The 16610-nt window shown below is 38.9% G+C and overlaps 1 protein-coding gene across 1 annotated transcript in view; it reads right to left on the reverse strand.

Moving 5' to 3' along the window:
• SEMA3D (semaphorin 3D) overlaps positions 1-16610 on the reverse strand; it is a 181303-nt gene that overhangs the window by 7999 nt on the left and 156694 nt on the right. Inside the window, exons 12-17 of the mRNA XM_040413133.1 lie at positions 9403-9625; positions 7821-7909; positions 5627-5668; positions 4190-4347; positions 3957-4021; positions 2713-2852 (exon numbers count right to left, since the gene is read on the reverse strand). Coding sequence (XP_040269067.1) covers positions 2713-2852; positions 3957-4021; positions 4190-4347; positions 5627-5668; positions 7821-7909; positions 9403-9625 — 717 coding nt within the window. The remainder of the gene's footprint in view (positions 1-2712; positions 2853-3956; positions 4022-4189; positions 4348-5626; positions 5669-7820; positions 7910-9402; positions 9626-16610) is intronic.

Below are 16610 nucleotides of genomic sequence, written 5' to 3' on the forward strand. Positions count from 1 at the left end.
CTTTGCCCTTAGCAAGTTGCATGCTTCTGTTGAGAGTATTTTTAGTAAGGCAAAGCCTCTAATAATCAAAGCTAGCTGCTGTGTTTAATTTTATCACACTTGATTATTTCCATGTATGATGTACTAAAAAATAGAACCTAACAGATGGCTGAGATAGCTTGAAGGACAGTGGGGAATACAATGTGCTTGCACATACAAGTATTATGAACTGCAGAACCATGTATTATAAGGAGTTCTCTGCCAATGTATTCAAACTACATAGAGTTTACATCAATACCCCCCTCCTGGAGGACCAGAAAGCCTATCAAAATTGAATAATTCATTTCCAACAAAAAATATTTTAAGGGGTTTTACGATACTTTTACACTGATGACCTATCCACTGAATAGGTCATCAGTATCTAATGGTGGGGGTCTGACACCTTGCATAGTCTGATATTGGCAGTACTGATCGGATAGTGTCAGACTTTGCAGATATAGGGGGTCATTTAATAATTTGAAATATGCCTAAATTAGGCGTATTTCATGCGCAGACAGCAGTGACTTCTTCCCGCTCATGCCAGGTCTAAAATTGTGGCCTCTTTATAACTTCGGCGGATCCTCCGCCAGCTATGGGCCTTTATTAAAACCGGCGTCTAAAATGATGGTCTTAAGAAATATGCCCCATAGTGCCCAACTGGTAGTACCCAATTGCACTATTATTCATTAACCTTGCAGGAATGATAGTGGAATGGCACAACAGGAATAAATGCTGCATTATTGTCATTTCATGTGGAATACAATTATTTGCTAAAACAGACACATGAGGAGTGATGGCAAGATCTCTTTAGCTGCTCCATTTATAAGCAAGAATGATCCAATAACAGGGCTACGAAGTCACAAAAAGTTTAAATTCCCATAGCTTAACAGCATCAGCTAATATAGGAAATTTTATGGCAGTCGGTGTTCTCCATGGACATAGTCTGATAGATAAAAGGAATCCATTTTTATGTTAACCAAACCTACTATTGACATGTGGAAAAATTTATAACTTAAAGGGGTTGTTAAACATGGACAAGAATAAGCTGATTACAGTGAGTCCAGCTGCCTGTGCCTCAACCATCCGTTGATATAACAGAAGGAAGGGTTCATTGTGTGCCACTATAGAAGACGTTCAGTAGTAATTTCAGATCATTTAAAAACAGTGTGATGTCTGTGAAATGCATGGCAAGTTAAATACTATAGATTGAAAATATATCTTTGCATTTACTGCCTGCTCTGGCCAAAGAATATTCCTGAGCAGGATGCACTAACAGTATCTTTGTCTAAAGAGCAAGATCTCTTTCTTTATTGCCATGGGATGCAAGTAAGGGTAAGGATGGAGCCTCTCATAGCTTTTCCCACCCCAAACATCTGAGCATTTTTGTCTTCTTAAGGTGTCTTCCATCTCCTAAAAACAGGCACCTCACTTCTCTTCCTTTAGCTACTGAGAAAAACAGATTATGGCATCCATATATAAATGATGAAAGAACCCCATAAACATGTATTGTCCAGTTGATGATCTAATGAATATGGGGCACTCCTGACTCTCCCCTGACAGATGATGTTGGGAGAGAGAAGGATTGAGCTAAATACATTTTTACGCTGTATCCTTTTGTTCTTCTGGGAGATAAGCCATCTCCAGCGGTGTTTGGCACTCACTTTCTTCTTTCTCCCTATTGAAAACATGCTCAACTAAATCAAGTGTGGGAGTCGGAAGAGACAAAATCTAAAGGTGTATGGACACTTTAAGTGAAAGACAGTTGAGAAAGATAACATCTGCTTGGTAGCAACTGTTTGATTATATCTTTATAATGGGGCTATAGTGATAGTGTTTAAATCTTATCGGATCGATTTACAGTAATTACTGTAATGGTGCTCATACACATTATTCTAAAGTTGATCAAAACAGACAACTTTAACTGAAAGTCAACACGTTTTACCTAACTATGACAGACTGAAAAGAGGATGACCGTGTTCTCAATTTTCATCCTATAGTTGGATAAAAGGTCTTTTGTTCTATGAAAGAACATTCATGGACAAAAGATAGAAGAATATTTTTTAAAAGTTCATTCGTCGCTTCGTGTCGTTGAACATGTATGGCCAGTTTGAATGAGTATAACAACCAAAATGGACTAAAAAGTGTATGTTTGTGTCTGCGAAACAATCATTCACAAGATGATTATATGTTCGTTGGAGGCTGTTTAACCGTGAACCTACTTTTAGCTAAACTATGTAGCAACGTTAAGTCAAGTTACAACTCTTTTGTTGTGTTTACTGCTAAGTGATCAGTTGCAAATTTCTTAGTGAAGTCACTCGTCTTATACCAGTAATCTTCACTGTTCTGAGTTAGATGTGAATTATTCTTTTACTGCTCCTTTACTATTTAATATTAAATCCTTTAATAATAATGTATAGTCCTTTATTTAATCAAATTCCCGTCATCCAGAGTGATTTATTCTGTTGACCTGACCTTAAGAACTTGGCAAAAAAAAAATCATTTATCAGAGAAAGTTTTCCTTCATGTCATAAAAAATGAAATGGAAAATCATGCAGGATTGGGAGTGCTTTCCTCTGATAGAGATAAATCGTTTCCAATAAAACATAAAAGACATGAACAAAGGAAAGGACACACAATTTTCATCAGTATGTAATCTGATATTTCTATTGTAGATGTATAACCAGGATGACTTACCTCTTCCTGGCGTTCCTCCCCTGTGTGCTGAATAAACCATCTAATAGATGCTTGCTGTGACTTGGGAACACATTCAAGGAAAGTTGAATTCAACTCAACACCAAATATAACTTTTTCCTCAGGAGCTTCATTTACAGTCTCTGGAAACATAAAGATTTAGTCAAGAAAACACAATTAAAGATGGAACTCCAATTCCCTTCATAAAGAGGCAAAACAATAACAGTAATATAGTTTCCTGTGTTCAATAGCTTTGAATAAGATGGTTTGCAGCACCCCTGAAGGGAAAGCAAGGTATGGTAGCCAACCATGTACAAAGAAAGTTGGGCATTGCTTTTCCATTAAGTACACAGTTGAGATTTTGCCTAATGAACTTTCAACTGTCTATAATGACAATATCGCTACTGGTATAAGACTGATCTACTTTTTTATGTACACATGTAATGATCCTTGTCTTGACTCTTAAAGCCCCCATAGACATTAGTATATTGTTGGCCGAACCCTTCAAGAACGACGGGTTTGGAAGACAGTCTAATGTGTGTGGGACGCTCCCGACTCCTCCCTGACAGGGTAGAGAAGGGTCGGGTGAAATTAACATTTTCACCTGATCCCTTTGTTCTCCCGGGAGATAAGCTGCCATCAGAGGTGTCTCGTGCAGAGGCCTTTTCCCTTTGAATACACAAACACTCTCAGCCAAGCCGAACATGAATGTGTAGAGGGGATATTTATTTTTATTTATTTATTTTATGCACTTATATAGCGCTATTATATTCTGCAGCACTTTACAGACATTAGCATCCAACTGTCCCCAATGAGGCTCACAATCTAAGTTCCCTATCAGTATGTCTTTGGAGTTTGGGAGGAAACCGGAGTACCCGGAGGAAACCAACACAAACACGGGGAGAACATACAAACTCCATGCAGATGTTGTCCTTAGTCGGATTCGAACCTAGGACCCCAGCGCTGCAAGGCACCAGTGCTAACCACTACCATTCTGCCCATGAAAGGTAGTCGAGAAAGGTAGTCGAGAAAGATAGCTATTGGCTGAACTATCACTCATCCGACAGCTATCTAATGTGTATGGCGGCATTTAACGTGTTAAGTAAACAATTGCAAGAAGATGTTAATAGATTTTTTCAATGGCTTTTAAAGTCTTTTGTGTTGTGATATGACAGTAAGACATGATATCATACTCAAGTTTAGATGTGCTACATCTGTATCTCAATCAATCAATGCAACATACTTACTCTCATCCACATCCCAGCACTGTGTAAGGGGATCCCCATTTTTCACATCTTGTCTTCTTGAACGCCTTGGGATGGGAAACATTTACAGTTACACTAATCTGACAGATCATATCTTTCAAATTATTAAAATGTAATTATACACGTTTGCCATATGAGCAGATGTGCTGATTTGCTTCATGAAATGCTTCTGGTGATGTCACAAGATTGAAGCAGAATAAAGCTCTTTGACTTACCTTTTTAACGTAGGTATGTATCTTGAACAAGCCTTTCCATCCCAGGCACAGTATGGGTCTCTAGCAAGACAGCAGTCTGTACAAGCTTTTCCATATGTATCACATCTATGTGGTGACAGCTGAACTAGACCATCATGGGATGTAATGTAAAGCTGGTGCTGCAATAAGAAAAATAGAAATGTAGTCAAATCGTCGAATCTACAAAACTTGTATTTTGTCAGTGATGTGACAGCATGCCGATTCTTAACTGCAGTTGGAGAAAGAGCATTTTAATAAAATAAAGCAATACAACTTTACTACACTTTAATAGTCAGGATGATCCAATATAAATACTATCATAAGTTGTTAATTTGCAAAAAAAAATTACTGTCCTGTCCTTGTAGTTATTTTGCTAGCAGGTAAATCTTGCGGAGTGGTACTAGCATCAGCAATAAGAAGGTGTAATGCTGCCACCTGCTGGTAGCTAAGCAGCATTGCATTTGTAGCATAATGGATACATTGACACTTCTTTTTGGTCATGCCAGCCTCCAGAATTTGCCTCATTATATTACCTGACTCCAAATAAACTAATCTTTTCCATTGGCTGCCTTCTTTATCAGCAATATGTATTGTATGCATCCTTTCCTAACTTTATTGAAAGTTATTGAATTGCAAAAAATCTTTGAGTTTCTAGTTCCACTAAAATGATTTGACATTATCATTTTTAGACATTTTTGTAATGCTCACTGAAGGCCAAATACACATATTAGGCTACTTTCACAATAGCGTTCGGGGCTCCGCTTGTGAGTTCCGTTTGAAGGGGCTCACAAGCGGCCCCGAACGGATCCGTCCAGCCCTAATGCATTCTGAGTGGATGCAGATCCGCTCAGAATGCATCAGTCTGGCAGCGTTCAGCCTCCGCTCCGCTCAGCAGACGGACACCTGAACGCTGCTTGCAGCGTTCGGGTGTCCGCCTGGCCGTGCGGAGGCAAACGGATCCGTCCAGACTTACAATGTAAGTCAATGGGGACGGATCCGTTTGAAGTTGACACAGTATGGCTCAATTTTCAAACGGATCCGTCCCCCATTGACTTTCAATGTAAAGTCAAAACGGATCCGTTTGCATTATCAAAACGGATCCGTTTGTTCATGGTAATGCAAACGGATCCGTTCTGAACGGATCTAAGCGTTTGCATTATAGGAGCGGATCCGTCTGTGCAGATACCAGACGGACCCGCTCTGAACGCAAGTGTGAAAGTAGCCTTACACATGACGAGGGTATATGTATGTATACTGTATATATGAAGCTGCCCATAGCAATACATCTTCTCATTGTTTTTATTTTGAGATTTGTGGTCATTATGGGTAACATGACTATTTTTTTTTGCTTTTTATTAATAGCATGAACATTTAACAGTCAACAGACTGCATAGAAAGTCAAATCCGATTCTATCTTACCTGTTTGATGGATAGTTCTATGTTAGTTATTGGTGATGGTTTCTGGGGAAAAAAATACATTGTATCAGAAATATTACAATATGTGTAATACATTTGCCAGTGTTCTGTTACATCATATTTTACGGTAAAGTAAAGTGTTAAATTTGCAAATGCTTTTTATATAGTAAGTGAATGTAAAATATATTAGCCGTGCATTGTTGTTTTTTTTGCCTTCAAATGGTTTTATGCTATTCCCCAGAAAAATCGGGAACTTTGGAAACTGGCAGCTGATAGAACTTTTGATTATTCTAATTATGCACCTTATTACACCATTAGATCAATTTATGAAAATTTATGAAAATAAAAAATCTAATTTGCAAGTGAAAGAACAGACCACTGAAATGGTGACCTATTTATTTTCTTAGCTGCAGATCCGTCAATTCTCAGACTCCTCTTCTGCTATCCAAGATGGCCAAATCACTTCTCAAACTTTCTGCTGCACAATGTGCATTGGTAGTCCAAACATGTCCTGCTTGTCCAGCCCTGCTCTTTGATTGGCCAGCTCTGTTCACGTGAGAAGTGCTGGCCAATCCAAGGGCAGCAGGAAGTGTCTTGGCCTGCCAAATGCACAGTATGCGTTAGAAGAAGCAAGGCATTTTGGATGGCAAAAGAGGAGCTCAGGAGTTAGCAGATCTTTAAGTGAAAAGATGAAAAGGAGGGCACCAGGTACGTGTTCTGTTTATTCCATAGTTAATGTAATATTCTTTCTTGACCCGGAGGGCTGCTTTAACTACACATGAGTCCAGTAAGATATAAAAGGGGTTTTCTCAACAAGACAACCCTATTCCATATGCATTATTAGTGAATATGAACATCATAGAGGGGGAAATAATTCAATCTGAAAATAGGTTGTCTTGGGGGTGCGACCCCTTTAATAACAAAATTTCCAATATCTGCACTGGGTATTACACAGGTAATGAATATGGTTGCCAGTAGTACTACATTATAAATTACACATAAAACAAATTAATTATGTTTAGAGATGAGCAAATTTATGAAAAGTTCAACTTGGCTGCTTCAGCAAATTTTACAAAAAAAAATTGTGACGAATGCATACTTGATTGCAGCATCTGATATAAATAAAAGAGCGTAAAATAAAAATAAAAATCATACTTACCTGATCCATTTGATCGAGACAGGCTGGCCACCGCCATCTTGCTTGAAGATCTGGCGCAAAATCTCGTGTGGCCCGCAATGACGTCATCAGGCCAGCCAACATACGTCATCACGCACGGGATTTCGTGCAAGATTTTCAAGCAAGATAGCGGCGTCCGGCCCGTCGTGAGTAAATGGAGCAGGTAAGTATGTTTTTTGGTTTTTTTTCACACAATTTCAGGTTAAATCGATTCGCTACCATGAAGCACAAGGAAATTCGGCTTAATGGAGAATCAAATTTATCCTGAAATTCGGATCGAAGTCCACTTTGTCTCTCAACACTAATCATGTTATCAATGTACTAAATAGAGGCATATTATTAACATTGTCTTTTGGTTTCCCCATAATAACTAAAGATTTTTTTCCCTACATTGTACACTTCTGTATTTCTGCTGGAATAAAAATGATCAATTAGAAACTAGATTTTACATGCTAGATTTTACATTTACTGCTTAGTTTTGCCAATATTAATCATTGTGCTAGTTTAAGTTAATACCTTCTATATGGAGGCTTTCTATCAGTTGATACTGATTTTTATGTACATGACTTACACGTATATAATTTTGGCTGCGTTATAAAACCATAACACCTTGTGAGTTCACAATCAATGTTCACAAGACCACAATGTCTGGAATTTTAGTGTGAGCAACAGTTTTACCATTAAAGGCTTTTGAATATTTGATATTTTATTTACTCTAAAATAAACCATTAGAATTTCATGCAGCCATCAGCCAAAGTCTGAAAGTCGTTCCTATTCTGTTCCGCTTCCTTGGTAAACAGCATGTTAGCCCTCATCACTCTCACCGTTGCATCTACCATAACAAAGCTGCCTCCTCACAGTCTGTTATGGCCACAAATATTCACCTGCCCAGAGAATGGATTTCAAAGCCTTGTTTATTTCTGTTAGGGGAAACCTTGTAATCCCCTGATCTCCAAAAGTAGAATGGATGTCTTATTGACAGATAGGTCTAGACTAAAGTGGATAATTTGTTTTCAGTACCTTAAATATCTGCAGCTCCTCCAGCAGAACCTCTTCCATATTCCAGATACCTTTTGCAACACTGATTACTTTGAGAACAGTTCCAACATCTAAAACAGAAGCATAGGAGATATAAAACACCATAAAATATCTGTAATCTGTATCTATATTGTCAGCACTGTCAGCATACACAAACAGATACAAAGATGAGAGATACTACACAGACAGTAGATATTTCTCCCTGCATTTAAAGTCTGTTCAAGTTCATCTTTGAAGAAAGTCCTTGTTTAGTGTCAACCACCGATTAACTGATAGAAATTGTTCTGTCTTAAAAAATAAAATAAAATAAATGTATACAGAAGTTGAAGCCGTGGTCCACACACGGGGTATCTGGGAGGGGTCTAGATCCCCCAGTACTTATGAAGATTTTTTTTAACAGGCCTCTATATGTAATAAATGCGAATAAAATTCAGCATATAAGAACGTCTCTGGCACTCTCATCTGCACAGTGCTGCTAGACTGCATCTGGATGTAGTGCATGTTGAGGCACACATTGGTCAACATTTACTCACATATGCTTTAAGGTTCATCATGTCCAGCATAGCCAGATAGGACTAGTGCACCTCCAGACCCCATGACTATAATGGGACCCAGCGGGGACCCGGCCATTTTTGGAAAAACAAAAAACAGTGCTTGCACTAGTTTATATCTAGCCGATCCCTAGCACTTATGCCAGAAACTGGCCAGATCCACGCTGGGTCCTATTATAGTCAATAGGCTCCGGCAGTGAGTGGCTGTATCTGGATACGGTGAACTCTACTAGGTTGTTCCTCTGCATAAACAGCCTGCCAGATACTATAAAACATATGTGAAACTAACCTTAGACAGTCAGCATTAAAAGGAATCTGGAGCCTCCAGCACGCCCTATTAAGTACAGTAATACATGTAGACCGAAAAGCTATTTGAATGTCAATATGCATCCCTATTCTCCTACTGTGTGCCCACAAACAAGTCGCTGAATACAGTATATCGAGTGGACTCCAAAAGAAGTCCTCTCGATGCATTCCACGACTAGTTTGTGAGCACATAGCAGGAGAATGGGGATGAGTATTAAAATACAAATTACTGATCCAGAATCAGCGGCAGGTTTTCTATATGGCAGTTATTTTAACACAAATTATGCAGGAATTCTTGCACATTTTGATATGCTGGTCCGTGTTAGGACTTGCAGTCATTGTGCAGCTGCAGTGCCGCCTGGAGGAGAAAAGCCCCAGACGCAAAGAACATTAAGTAAATCAATTACGCTGTGGTCGATTTTATTCCTTCAGGTGTCTATATTTATTTTGGAGATGGGGGCTTATATTATTAAGAGGATCTGGTCTTATTGTATTTAAAGCATTCTGAACTTAGGTCTGGTTGGTGGTGGGTCTAGAGGCTGATTTATTTATGGTGTCTGGTCTGGGGTCTGATTTATTTAGGGCACTGGTCTGAGGTTTGACCTAATATTCTTTTCTTCTACAGGAAAAAGTACATTACTCCATATAATAAATTATAATTAACATTAAATATTACATGACAATATTACATAAGATAACTGCTGTACCTGTCCCAAGAAACATAACATCATACTGGCCATCTTCTGCTATCACGTGGTCGACAGCAATCTGAGTTAGCTTGTAGTCCACATTTAGTCGGGTGAAAACAGGTTTACCATGAAGAGGGTACACTGACTTGTACATCAGAGGATGATTCTTTACAAAGCTAATAACATCATCTGGGAAATCTTTGGTAGATTTTATCAGTGGGTCATAGGTGTTGCTTGGACACTGAAAAAGACATTGAAATTTTGGGCAAAGTTATTTTGACATCTGGCAGAAAATTAATAAATATATACAAACCACTGTTAATAAGGCTGAACATATTTGATGACCACTATAGCAGTATATACATGGTGAAATAAAGAATATAAAGAATGGAATAGAAAGGCATTTGACTATATTATATCCCCATCTAGTGGTCATAGAAGATATTGCTGACACTGGACTCATGTTAACCTGTATGATCATTTTTATAAGTAGGTCCATTACGATCTGTGTGTTCTTGACTATAATTCAATTAATTACATTTTAAAGAAAATTCCCAATTCAAAAAAATACTAGCCGGGGGCAATCTTCATTCATAAATACATATCTCATTATAGGGCACTGGTCAACTGACACAGCTAGGTTACTACAAAAATATGTACAGTGTAGGGTTAACAGAACAACTTTCCATGTAAAAATTGTGCAATGTGAATGAAACTAATTTAATATTGACAACATTAATTATAATTTACATAAATGTCAGATGTGCAACTAAATTTTAATTCCCAAATCTAACTGTTATTTGGGATCAGTCAGCACTGTGTTAACAGACAGACCCTAAAGTCTGACATTTCATGTTACACTGCACTCCCTGTAACCGTTATCTCACAATGCAGCATGTTCTTTAGAGACACCGATACGGAATTGGGTGATATAGGGACAGGACTCAGAAGAAGCCTGTAGACAAAACCCTATTAGTCATGAAGTAACTAAAGATCATTACATGACATTTACAGAAAATCTGTGGATTCGTACAGGTATTCAATGCAGCATACAGATATGCGGTAACTAGAAATAAGCTGATGACAGGTATTCAAATGGCTTTATACTGACTAGATGTCTAAACTAACGTATTGTGTGGCAGATTTGCTGCAGGATGCCTGCCACTGTCCTGTTTATTTGATAGAGTTTGCAGAAACTATGGATATACTTCCAAAAAAAAAAACATTCACATGAATGGAATTGAATGTCAGTAGCAAAAACATCTGCAACAAATCTGCCACATTAGATTATACCCTATCACTATAATTGATAATTTTAAAGGGGTTTTCCAAGTGTTTTAAACTGATGCCCCGTCCCCTGGATAGGTCATCAATATCTGATTGGTGGAAGTCCGACTCCAGGCACTCCCACTGTCACGGTGTTTGAGGAGGCCACAGTGCTCTAGTGAGTGGCCTCTTCTTAGGTAAATGAAGTCACATACGTCGGTCAAATGGACTGTGCAAATCTCAAGTCCGTTCAAGAGAATGGCTCAGGCTGCAATACCAAGCATAGCTGCTATATAATGTATGAAGCTGTGCTTGGTGAATTGCAAGGAGGTAGCAACGCTCACTGGACCGTTGTAGCCTCCTCAGTCGATTAGCTGGGGTTCCATAAATGCCACAGTTGATTGACAGGGGTACCATAGACCAACAGTGTTGAACTCCTGAAAAACTCCTTTAAAGCAGGACTTCGAAAGCATTTTTCTTCCAGAGCCACACTAGCTAAATCAGAATAGATCCTGATCCTCGCTAGTAGTAAGCTACTAGTAAACAGGTACATGTAGCGTACAGTCAGTGGCAAAAGTGCCCTAGCACCAGCCACAGCACCCTAATATTAGCCACCAAGCCCCAAGTATTAGCCACAATAACGTTCTTCATGTTCAATTCTGCTAAGAAGTAAATTTTCTGTTCTTGTACCAATTTGCAAATGCCACCAATTGTATGAAATCTGTAACATGCAGTTGTTTTTGCTGCATCCTGGTAAAAATAAGCCTGTCCTGAAGACTTCATGATGTTGTGAAATGTGCCATAAAGAACTAAGCCTTACCAGTAAGTAAAACAACAACCTCAAAGTTTGAGAAGCAGTCCTTTAAAGTATTTCTTCCTGGTTAGTACCCATATGTACTGTATATCTTTTATTACAAGTATTCTACATTTTAATATATTCATAGACTGGGTATATGCTTTAGGCTGGTTTCACAGCTACACTATTATTTCCTTTCCTCTGTTTCATTATCAGAATATAACAGCAGAGGTGGATCCATTACGTGACAGATACCAGTGACATCATATATACACCTTTGACTATCATGGGGTCCTTTGGAACTCTATTGTGGTTTCTGTCATAGGGAAGCATAGATCCTCCAACACAGATGTGTACACAGTCTTAACCACTGCCACCTCTATATATACTTTTTCTGATTTATGAATTGTGTTCCACATAGGCACACATCTGCATTGTTCTTTGCTTTCAAGAAAGAGCAGACGACTGCATTGTAAACTCATTTTACAAGATAGAATGTACGGTGTGTATTAGTTGTAAGAGCTGTCAGAACAAGTCTCTTGACAGGCGCTGCATGTGACTCATTTACACTATGATGTCATATGCCAAGCTTCAAATCCAAAAAAACATGCCTTTAAACTGGAAATCAAATATGCATTCCTTATTCTTATTTTAAGCTCTTTTGGGGAGTGGACATGTGCCCAGATGTTTTGGTTTACCTCTAACATTTTTCCCAATTAAGTTGTGTTTACATTGACTCTATGTGGTGGATCAAACGCACAGTAGATCATAAAGTTTCCATACACCACAGGTCTGGCTACACAGATATTAAACAGCAACCAGATTGGCAAGAGAAAAAAGCACTTCAACAATATGGAGTAGTCCTGAAAATTCAATGCCAGGCTTCAGAAGCAGTTTATGGGCAGACTGGATGGACAAGCCTATTTTCCATCTGCAATGCTTTAAATCAATAAAATATTTTCCTGGTGCCTTTTTGGTTTACTCCTCAAAGCTCAAATTTCAGAGCTTTACTATTACTGAAAACAGAAAATAGTAAAATTGGACTGAAAATAATCCCATATCATTTCATAATAAGGCCTCATGCACATGCAAAAAGCTGTTCCGTTGTTCCGTGATCCGTTTCTGTTTTTGTTCCCGTGTGTTTTTCTTGATTTTTGGAGGATCACCAGACATGAAAAGTGAAAAAAAAATCTAAGTCAAGTTTGCCTTGAAAATGATAGGAAAAAAACGGACACGGATCACGGACGCGAATGACAATCTTGTGTGCCTCCGTGTTTTTTCACGGACCCATTGACTTGAATGGGTCCACGAACCGTTGTCCGTGAAAAAAATAGGACAGGTCATATTTTTTTGATGGACTGGAAACACGGATCATGGACGCGGATGACAAACGGTGCATTTTCCGAGTTTTCAACGGACCCATTGAAAAGTTTGCCTTGAAAATGATAGGAAAAAAACGGACACGGATCATGGACGCGGATGACAATCTTGTGTGCCTCCGTGTTTTTTCACGAACCCATTGACTTGAATGGGTCTGCGAACCGTTGTCCGTGAAAAAAATAGGACAGGTCTTATTTTTTTCACGGATCACGGACGCGGATGACAAACGGTGCATTTTCCGAGTTTTCAACGGACCCATTGAAAGTCAATGGGTCCGCAGAAAATCACGGAAAACGGAACAACGGACACGGAACCCAACAACGGTCGTGTGCATGAGGCCTAAGACTATTATTGGTGAAGAACAGGGCACACATTCTGATATTTTAATCTTTTTATTTAGACATGTAATAAAGATTAGTAATATTTACTTAAATTTGATAGATGTTTAATATATTATAAATGTAGACAATACAAAAAAATCCCAGTCATGGCCCTTTGAAGCCCGAGGGAAAGCTGTACACTGATATTTGTTGCTGCTCCTTTGTAATTACTCATTGACAACAATTAGATATATAGGAGGCATCCCTTGAAGACATGTAGTGTCCAATGTACAACCATTTATGGATGTCATTAAGATGCCATAATTGTTAGTACACTGTATAATTACCTTAGAACTTAACTGACTAGAATACTGACATTATTTGGCTATTTCATAAAATTATGGCATATTGCTACGATATGCTATCACTTTATGATCTTGGGGGTTTGAACTCTGGGGCCCTCACTAATACTGAGAATGAAGGGAATGCATTAGTCTTTCCCTGCACAGAGGCAACCCAGTCTCCAGCATGGCAGCACAGCTCCATTCAAATAAATGGGGCCACACAACAATTCCCTTCAACCATTGTGTTCATTCTTAGGATCAATGTGGGTCATAGAAGTTGGATCCCTCCCTACCAATCATAAAATGATGACTTATCACTTTATGAAATGAAAATACTCGCTTGATGTGGTTGGTGGAACATCATGTCTAGGTAAGACAGACAAGATCTGGTCTAATTCGAACTGGATAGATTCTTGTCTACATAGGTTCCAAAATCAACATTATTAAATTTCCCTAAGGATACAAAACCCATACATAGAATATTTGCTGAAGAAATTATAAATCTGAACGGGGTTATTAATTCAGCAGGTCCATAGATTATTACAAAGCAAATTGAGATGTATGAGAAGAGGTTTTACAGGGGAGACTTTGACAGTGTCAATCTGCCATGTGTTGCAATACCCTAATTGTTCATAATAAAGTGGAAACTGTACATTTTTGCCCAAAAAGTAAAACCAGGTAATACAGGCAAGTGTACACTATGCAAATAATCAGGCAATAGTGGAAATTAATCCAGCACAATTTAAGGCTGCCATCATTAAAATGATTTAGATAAATTCAGTGATATCATCTCCCATTGTGAATTTGATGTGTGCTGACATTACAATTACTGGGTAAACAGGGAATAAAAGCTGAAAAACTGATAAATAATTGTTCCTCCCTGAAATTACAAATAGTTTTACTTTGGAAACAGATTATTTACTTAGGAGAATCCCTTATAATGTGTAATCATCGACTTGACATTTCGTAGGTTTCTCTAGAACATGCAACTATTTACAGCGACTCAATTCTAAGAGCTTTTCAGTAACGCCTAATAAATGGTTCTCATGTCTCCATTTGTAAAATAAAGACAATGCAGCAGGACAAGTTTATTTATCAATGACGCATTTTGAAACCCTGAAAATTCAACCGTGGCGTCTGCTGATATTTGAACAAGATATTAATCTTTTTTCTTTCCTAAAGAATCAAGTTTCTTCAAGCAATACTTGCCAGACCAAGAGTGATCCAAGAAGCACAAAGCTAAATAAAACTGTGAAGAAATATTGTACTCCCACAATGCTCAGATAAATGCTCCTGATTTTTTAGACTGTGATACAAAATTCTGGATGATGGCAAAAAGGTTGCATGGAGGTGTAATAGATTTTTTCACATTTCCTAGTATAGTATTGATCGCTTTTGTATCTTCAAATTAAAAGAGTTGCCCAACCATTTTTAAGTAATAGCCTATCCTCAGGTAAACCATCACTAGCTAATCAGCTGGGGTCTGGCACCCTAGACCCTCACCAGTCAGATGTACTTTTTAGCTCAGTCGATGACAATGGAGATACAGAGCATGGTCAACAATGTAATGCACAATGACCTCAATGGGAGCAGCACTGCAGGGACGAGCACTGTCCACTACAATGTTGGCAGTGCAGTGTAGTTCCAGTACTGACTTCTGGCAATGAAGCTACACAGCCGATCAGCTAATGATGGCTTATCCTAAGGTCATCACTTTAAAACAAGGTGGGCAACCCATTTAATGCAGTCTGTTCGGATGCTCACTGGGATAGATGGGTGTATGGGGCCCACTATGACCATAGTGGGTTTTATAGCAAGTGTCCAGCTTACCCTGTTCTAGACTATCCAGGATATCATTAACCCCTTCACTCCTCTAGACCACCTGATATGTTATCACTTTACTGCAATGCAATTCACTATCCTTATTCACACTGATTGTTGCCAGTAACTCTAGCACCATAGACCAGAAACGTAAACTACCTCTGCATGGAAAATTAAGATTACACTGATGTTTTTCAAACAAATGACACAGAAATGTATGCAGCATTAATGCTAGTAGAAGGGGGACACACTGCTGTTTTTCCACAGGGGCACTCAGATGTTTGTTTTTTCTGGATAAGATGGTTGGCACACTTAAAGAAGCCATTCCAACACTGTTGGTTTGGCTGCATACTAACCGCAACCAGATTTATTAGTCTTCATTCACAGCAAACAGGTTTTCACATTACAATGTACATTCCACAGTTCAAAGTACAAAAATAAAATCCTAGGCCATCTGGTCACTCGTTTTCCCTAACTACCTGGACCTGCCACTCAATGTTCCCAAAACACAAGTCACAGTTCATACCATACTACTGGTACTGAGACTCCCACATGCCTTGACACAGATTGGGAGCCCTGTTGGAAAATTTTAGCCCATATTTAAATAATCTCTTCAACTGGCTGAGCTGCAAATTATTTCTCATTAACAACTTCTGTGAGGAAGATGGAAACACACAACTTTCTCAGACTTTCGTTTCCCAGGCAGTTTTCCCTATGTGAGGGACGCCATTTTAGTGACACAGATATGACACTTGTGGTGTCTCATAGAGTGAAGTAATTGAGGTTGTATATGTGTCTCCCAGGTTCCAAACATATGCTGAGGAAAGCTATTTAGGAAAGGGTTAAAAACCTAAGCCTGGGTCCTGATGAACTCCACCTGGCGAGTTGCTAGATAACGAGGCTGGCAGCACACTTGCTCAGAACTTCCTGGGAGTGAGAGAAGCCATATCTCTCTGAGAGACCCTGAAGGTCCAGAGCAAGGAAAACCGCAAGTATCACAGGTTGCTGTTCAGACTGTGTGTCTATTTTGGGTGGACTAAGGCTGGCTCAGCCACGTCCTAGATAGGGATCTACTGTTTAGTTAGAGCCTGGGCAAGGCTAGGTGTTGTGTTTATGATTTAGTTTTATTCAACCTGTGGAAATAAAACTGGCTGGACGCCAGTTTAAATGCACTTTTGTCTCCTGAGTCCTCCTTGTGCGTACTGACTATTTGCCCCCTACCCTTCACCCCTGGGAAGGTGAGCTTGCAAGATGGACTGTCACACACTCTTGTAGCTTCAATACCACAACATTTAGAAA

Source organism: Bufo bufo, chromosome 1 (genome assembly GCF_905171765.1).
Source record: "Bufo bufo chromosome 1, aBufBuf1.1, whole genome shotgun sequence".
In the NCBI taxonomy this organism is placed as follows: Eukaryota; Metazoa; Chordata; class Amphibia; order Anura; family Bufonidae; genus Bufo; species Bufo bufo.